At 37.1% G+C, this 8,135-nt stretch overlaps 1 protein-coding gene across 1 annotated transcript; it reads left to right on the top strand.

Annotated features, from left to right (window-relative positions):
* The first annotated feature begins 2,274 nt into the window (after window positions 1-2,274).
* On the top strand, window positions 2,275-6,869 carry LOC133722570 (carboxyl-terminal-processing peptidase 3, chloroplastic). The gene is made up of 12 exons (XM_062149450.1): window positions 2,275-2,674; window positions 3,315-3,396; window positions 3,618-3,748; window positions 3,888-3,974; window positions 4,161-4,239; window positions 4,732-4,820; window positions 4,954-4,989; window positions 5,175-5,294; window positions 5,441-5,527; window positions 5,637-5,786; window positions 6,052-6,159; window positions 6,421-6,869. The coding sequence occupies exons 1-12, from the start codon at window positions 2,357-2,359 to the stop codon at window positions 6,670-6,672; spliced, it is 1,539 nt and encodes a 512-aa protein (XP_062005434.1). The 5' UTR covers window positions 2,275-2,356; the 3' UTR covers window positions 6,673-6,869.
* The last annotated feature ends 1,266 nt before the right edge of the window (window positions 6,870-8,135 follow it).

Here is an 8,135-nt window from a genome sequence, read left to right as displayed (position 1 = left end):
TCCTCTCTTGATCCTCCCTACACACACACACACACACACACACACACACACATATATATATGTGTGTGTGTGTGTGTGTGTGTGTGTGTGTGTAGGGAGGATCATATATATATTAGATATTTTCTTTTTGACTTTTCATGCTTTTGGGGTTTTGAAACCCAAGTTTAGTTTTTTTTTTCTGTTTTACTGTGGAAACAATAAAATTGATTTTTATTCATATGTGTTGTATACTCTTATTTTAATTTCTTCACACTAGATATATGGTTTAAGTTCTCCCCTCCTTAATGTATTTTTGGTGTGTTGAAATTAGAATACTGAATTGGGGAGTTTATAATTCTATTTAGGATTAAATTCATTTTATCACCCTTGAGGTTTAGGGGTAACCTCATGTTAGTCTCTATGGTTTCAATTTAATCACAAACACCTTGAGCTTTCCAATTTTAGTCAACCGTGTCCAATTCCTCAGGCTCCGTCCAAATTGGACGTTAAATCCGACAAAGGGGCCCAACCATAGGGGCTAAAATGGTCATTAATTCCAAGACAAAAAAAACTGCGACAAAAAAAAAAACCGACAAAAAAACCCTAATCTCTCAATCTCAAACACTAGATTTCAATCATTCTCTCCACTTCATCTTTCAATCTCTCCATCTTCAATTCAAAGTTCAAACTCTCAATCTCTCGTCATCTATCATCCGGCAAGGCTTCATCTGGTTAAGCCTACAAATTTCCAAGCACAAGAGCTCCGCCTAATGGAATCCTCCTTGCTCACCTCTCGACATCGTCGGGACATCACAGACTTCGTTCCTCTCTTCCACTCCCAACTCGACCTCCTCGCTTGTCTCTCGCACTCCTCATTATACCTATCAATCCCCATTTTGAGAATCTATTCTCGGCGCCTATGTCAAGCTTCTTATCAATCTCATTCTCGACGGGAAGGCCATGATATTCCCGTCAGAAAACAAAGACAGTACTGTTGGGTTTGCATTTAAAACCCCCACAAATTTCCCTATTTCCAAAATCCAAGAAACCAAGATGTCAGAATCTTGAGCTATTCCTCCACAAAACACCAATCAAGTCTTGCAAATTTTGAATCTTTATATGGAAATCTTGAAACCTAATTAACAAATCTGATCCTTCAACCCATCCTTACAATGGAATCGTAGAGGTCGTAATAGGGCAAAGGTCGTGGTTATCGAGTTACAACGATCCTATTTCGAACCTCACATCGATACTATTAGGTGCGACGGAGAGGAAGGCCGGTCCAAGGCTTTGATTTCGAACTAGTAATGGAGAATCTTCTCCTCTTGCTTCAAGAAGGAGAAGTCCTTGCCCTCTCACACATCTTCCATGGCGGTAGTGAAACGAAGAGAGAAACTAGGGTTTTGAATATGTTGCTGCCAGAGTGAGGGTTTTTGGGTTTGTGGGATTGAGATAGGAAAAGAAGGGTTTGGGGATTGAGACTCTATGATTTGGAAGAGTTGGAGTTTTTAGGGGAGTAAGTGTTGGAGGGAGGTGAAATGGGAATCAAGCTCAGACCAGATTAGAGAGAAAAGAGAGAGGATCAGACGTTTGAGTGGGATAGAAGGAAGAAGAAGAAGAAGATTTTTTTTTTGTCTTCAGGTTTTATTGTTTTAAAATGACCATTTTAGCCTCTACAATGGGGCCTCATCGTCAGAATTAACATTCAATTTGGACGGAACATGAAAACTTGGTCACATCTGATGAAATTGGAAAATTCATGGGTGTTTCTGGTTAAACTGGGACTACATGGACTAACATGAAATTACCCACAAACCTCAAATGATAAATTGAATTTAATCCTTCAATTTAAATAATGGCATGAGTTTAGGGCCATAACTAGATAATGAGTTTTCAGGTTTATGACCAGTACAGGGTGGTCGAAACCTGAAAATCTGAAATATAGAAGCCCATTAAAGAAGGCCAATGCTGGGCCCAAGGACAAGCAACACCTGAGAACCCAGGATTTCTTTTTTTTTTTTTTTTTTTTTGCGAAGAGAGAACCCAGGATTTCGAACCGGAAGAAAGTGCTAGTGAAAGAAACTGTTTTTTTCCCCCTCTTTTTGGCAATGGAGTGAGAGATTGTTAGAGAACAGATTGGAAACAACCAAATGGAAAATTCCAAAGTTGAACCTCTGCCTCTTACCATATACACGTGTAGCAAACCCTGAGGCTACGGTAAATGAATCTCAAGCCACAGAAGCAGCAGGAGAAGATTCATATGGACCCCAGCACCAGAATCCAAACAAACAAACTTATAACTGTAGTAAACAATATTCAACTCCTTCCTCTGTTTTCCCTCATTCTCCGCTTTGGTCCTCAAACAACAACACCAACAATGGAGCCTCTTTGCCCAAACTTGGATCTCAAACCAACGCCTTGCTCACCAATTTCGCCCAGATTCCCAAAACCCACCTCACTTTTACTGCCCCCGCATCGGTTTTCATGCTCGGATCGCAGTGTGAGCCGGAAATGGAGAGTCATTGCTGCAAAGTCTGAAGCTCATGAAAACTCTAGTCAGGAACTCTTTGGGTCCATTAGAAAAGGCTTTCTTGCGTTTTCTGTTGCCGCTGCTGCCAGTTTTTCGCTCTGTTTCGATTCTCCGGCGATGGCAGAGTCGTTGACCGTTGCTTTTCCGGTTTCACGCACTACTGAGGTGATTCATCCATTTTCTTTCTATTCAATTGCGTCTTATATATGTGTTTCTTGTAGTTAAATTTAACTGAACTGTCTGGTTTGAATTAACACTTCTATAAACTGAAAGGAATATGAACAAGAACAACCAAACAAGCAAACTTTTGAATTTTACATCACTTGGAAAAAACCAGATGTCGAATGTTTAAGTACCAAGATAGAATTTCTTTATATACTACTGAATATGAGAACTTTCGATTATACATACTTCTGAATATAGTTGATGTGTTGAAATGAGATTGTTCCTTTGTCACAATAATCTGATCCCTTTATGATAGTAATCAGATTATTCATATATCTTACAATCTTAACACTGTAAGAAATCAAGCCAACACAAAATGAATATAGATTTAACAGCTCTCTTCTCCTATCCTTCTTTTTATTAATATCTTCTTCTTCTTTTTTTGTAATTTGTTTCTGGGATTAGCTGAATGTTCTGTTTTTTAGACCAAAAAAAAAGATGAATGTTCTGTTTTGCTTGGTTTTGCCTATAGATCATAGTTCAATTCAAGTTGTTATTTTTTTTTTGTAAAGTCCCAACTTGGTTTTGCCTGGATCACAAATATGATGCTAGTTACTGACTTAATATGGTTGTTTATCAGGTGAACTCAGTACAAAGAACTCTTGTGGAGGCTTGGGGTTTAATTAGAGAAACATTCGTAGACCCAACATTTAATCATCAAGGTATTGGCGGTACTTTATCCGTTTTGTTTTCAATGACTGGCATACAAATTAATGTTGCACTTGAAGATTATTACACTCCATTCTAAATGTTCATGATCTCAGTGTTTACTATTTAGGTACTTTTCAAGAAATCAACTATTTGAGTATTTGGATAGTTCTTTCTTTCTTTTCCACTCTTTTTGGGGTTCTTTGGCTTTGAGACTTGGATTCTTCTTCTGCAGATTGGGATCTTAAGTTGCAGCAAACAATGGTCGAAATGTTTCCCCTTAGGTCAGCGGATGCAGCTTATATGAAGATCAGTGGAATGCTTTCTACTCTTGGTGATCCCTTTACAAAGATTATTAGTCCAAAGGTATTACAATTAGTTTTCTCTCTGCTTTGTCAGTGTCATGCTGATTAACCTGCCAATTACAGTACAATTTCAATTCACAGAGTTAGTTCAGTTGTGATATGTCCTTGAATGGCAAGCTAATTATGCCTTTTATTTGCAGGAATATCAAAGTTTTCGAATTGGAAGCAATGGAAATCTACAAGGAGTTGGCCTTTTCATAGGTACTGAACCAAGAACAGGTCATCTGGTTAGTGAGATCATACAAAAATAACCTTTCTTTGTTTTTATTATTTTCCTTTTGTTATCTATGCTCACGGAGGAACAAGTTCTAGTACTAAGCACTGTCACTTGTAGTGAGCAGTATTTCGAGTAGGAGAAAGAAATGTATCAATGAGCACATGCTCATGTATATAATTTTGATCGGAAATTGCAGGTTGTTATGTCTTGTGTAGACGGTAGCCCAGCTGCTCGTGCTGGTATTCATGAGGGAGATGAGTTGGTTGAAATTAACGGTAAGCCACAGATCTAGTATTTGGCTTCTTCCTTTTCATTTTTTATTTTTTGTTTTTATAAGGCTGGAAAGGGCTGGTATTCCTATAACTTTTGGTACTTGAATCCTAACATTATTACATTGTTTAGTTGGTCAAAATTCAAATTCCATAAAAAAAATAAAACCTTGTGGCATGAGCTCTCTCAAGACAAAGTAGCATTGATTCATAAAACTAATGCTCCCAGATTCTTGAACTTAAATAGGTTTCATTTCTCAAAAGTTCTTTCTACTGGACTCCCTGCTACGTTGTTCTGCTTCTTTAAACCCACTAAAATTTTCTCTTGATTAAATCAAACTTTAACTACTTTCTGCATTGTAGGATGTTCCTTAATTATGACAATGTGTTGCAAAATTCTGTTTCTCCATGGCCTAATTTAATATTAGTTTCTGCTGCAATACATTATAATTTATAACTAACTTGTCGTAATTTCAAATAATGTGTGTATCACTTCAGGTGAGAAGTTTAATGGTGTTGACACTGAAGCAGCAGTACAGAAGCTTAGGGGCCGAGTTGGAACAACTGTTACAGTAAAAGTTCACAGTGTAATCATCAATTCCCTTTATTTCTGAGTTGCAGCAGAAATTAGAATTTGTGAGCTATATACTAATCCTGTAGACTATGGCCAGAAATTCCAAATTGTTTCAGCCAACTAATTTTTCACGTTCTGTTGTTCAGGGCAATGATTTGGGAAGTGATGCTAGTATAAGAGAGGTACTCGATCGTTCATTATGCTGGCATTTCTATAGTCTATATTCATTATGTAATGCATTTGGTTGCTTTGTGACCGCACAGACAACTTAAATATTTTAAGATCAGCGGTATCAAGCAAAGCATTCATTTAATTTCACAATGCTTTTCAGTATACTGATCTGAAAATATGACACATCTGGTTGAAGGTGAAATTACCTCGGGAGTTCATTAAGGTTTCCCCAATTTCAACTGCAACCATCCCTCATAGAACCCCAGATGGACATTTAACAAAGACGGGTTATGTGAAGCTGTCAGCCTTCTCTCAGGTCATTATTGCAGTCACTTTTATCTTGGAATAGCAAAAATAAAATGCATTTTCTATAGAATAGTTTTACTAAAAGTATGAGATTATTGTCATACATTGGCTGAACAAGGATCTGATTAGAGTAATTCTGTATATACACTCCAACAGACTGCTGCAGCTGATATGGAAAATGCTATCAAGGAAATGAAGAGTCAGGGTGTACATTCATACATACTGGATTTGAGGAACAATCCGGTAACTTTTATTCTCATGTACATAAGTGAAAGTTCTTATAATTTGTTTTCCTACTTTCATTTATGAATATCCAGTTTGTTTTATTTCTGCCTTCAATTAAAATCTTCAGGGGGGACTGGTGAAAGCTGGACTTGATGTTGCCCAAATTTGGCTAGACGGGGATGAAACTCTAGTCAACACTGTTGATCGGGAAGGGAACTTGTTACCAATTAATATGGTAGATGGGCATGCTATCACACATGATCCACTTGTTGTGCTTGTGAGTTTTGAATTTTCACATTTGAAATTGGTATTATTTTATGTGGATCAAGTAGACATATACATATTAAAGAGCCGATAAATACTGTCAATATCATGCCAAATGCATATATACTGAACTCAGCAAGATATTAATGGCAAGTAAAACAGGCAATTATGTTGATCATTTTGCTTTCAAGTAGAGTTTGCACTCATATCTTTGAAGACTCTCCATTTCATATTTGCAATGGATGCTAATCGGTTTCAATCTTCTACTGTCTAAACAGGTCAATGAGGGCAGCGCAAGTGCAAGTGAAATCTTGGCAGGGGCACTGCATGACAATCGTCGAGCTACTCTTGTGGGTCACAGAACCTTTGGGAAAGGAAAAATTCAGGTAGTCAGTTCTTATATAGCATGAAAATATACTGTGTTCTTAATTGAATCATCTAGAAATTTATTTTAATCATTTATTTTAATCACAGAACCTTCATGGGATAGCTGTTGCATTTTTTTCTCTTTAAGCAGCACAGCTCTTATTCATTTTTCTGTAATTTGTTAGATTGCCTTAGACGACCACAATTTCACAACTGCACTTGTTTACTTTATTCAATTAATTGCTATGGTGTTGTTTGTTCCCTAATGCTCCATGTTACAGAGTGTCACAGAGCTGCATGATGGATCGGCCTTATTTGTCACGGTGGCAAAGTATTTATCGCCAGCGCTTCATGACATAGACCAGGTTGGCATAGATCCTGATGTGCAATGCACAACTGAAATGCTCAATTCTCCAAAGGATTCAGTGTTGAAGGAGCAGAAGAGCTCAGTCTCGTCTCTAGAAGCAGATTCCTGTGTTTTGGTAGCAGAACATGAATTGGACATTCAAGAGTCCAAAGGCACTGCTTCTTGAAGACAGGATCTTATGCAGTAATTCACATACATGTGGTATATATAGAAATTGACAGTAATTATAGATGTGAAAAAGAATTTGGAATAGGGCAGGGTCTGCGTATCGTTGTGTAATCTGTAGATGCTGTGCATGGAAGTAGAATATTAGTGTATGATCCACTATTTGGAAATATAAAAGAACAAGTTGGGGTTCCTCTACCGTACATTGTTGGACTATCTAACTTACCATAGAATGAATAGGAAACATAACAACCGACATTATAGCCGTGTTTTGGTTTGGTTTTTACCAGATCGGTCAATTGTTAAGTAGTGTGGATGTGGGCGCTTTTTTTCTCATTCTGCAAGTTGTTCTGTGTGAACTGTCGAAACTGGCTTCTTCTTTGGGACACCTTGTAATGTTTTTTGGGATAATGACCACTTACCCACAAAATACTAAAATACACTCTACCAACTTTGGGGACACAAAAGTTTTTCCTTTCTCTCCCAACTATTCCTTTCACTTAAGGTTTATACCATTAGTACCCTTCCTTCATCTCTCTCTCTCTAATCCTTGCCTTTACTATTAATTTGTTTCCTCTCATTTTCCTTTTTGATGAAACGCGGTGAGCCCATTTTGAATTTATTTGTCTACACTATAATTGCAGCTAAACTTCATCCTCTATATTCAAAGGTAAACAGTTAAATTTTACTATTCATAATTTCGATCGTTGACAGACTTGAGTTAATTGTTATCTGTAATATTACGAGTAAAGAATTGAAGAAAGAAAGAGAAAAGTTGAGAAAATTAAAGGACTATAGGGCGAGGCTTAAGAGAGAAACTCCTGACTACTGGGATATCATCTTTATAGTTCAGAAAACAATCTATAAAGCTGAGCAGAATATTGAAAATCTATTATATCCTCTTAAAGGGGAACAAAAACCTCTTGATTACATGAGCATTGGTGATCCGCAAATCACTGGTATCAGAGCTTGCAAAGAGCTCAAAAGGGGAATCCCCTATGGGGACAATGTCTGAATTAATATTAGAGAAGTTGAATTCTCTACTTATATCCTCTGATGAGAAACATCAGAACCTGCAGAAAGAATTGGCTAGATGTCAAAATCATCTAGAAAAATTACCAGCTATAATCTACCAATTAGAAAAAGTGAAAAACAAAAGAGATTATATCAAAGAACTTCCAAAAACGGAAGAAGAAAAGCTAACAAGTGTTAGTAGAAAAATCAATTATCAGCAAAAAACGCTGGAATCTATGAAAAATATACTGAAGGACAAGAAAGTGCCTACAGTAAAAACAAAGAATGCTAATGGATTCAAACCATTAGAAAGACCAGAAAAGAATCCTGTTCCAAACATGATTTTTCTGGAACCATCTACTAGTCATACTAGTATTGGGTATGAAAACCCGAAAGAAGCACGAGATGTCAAAATGATGAGCATCTTCGGAAAAAAGAAAGGAGTACAAC

This window comes from Rosa rugosa, chromosome 7 (genome assembly GCF_958449725.1).
Source record: "Rosa rugosa chromosome 7, drRosRugo1.1, whole genome shotgun sequence".
Classification (NCBI taxonomy): Eukaryota; Viridiplantae; Streptophyta; class Magnoliopsida; order Rosales; family Rosaceae; genus Rosa; species Rosa rugosa.
This window is presented reverse-complemented; position numbering and strand designations above follow the sequence as displayed.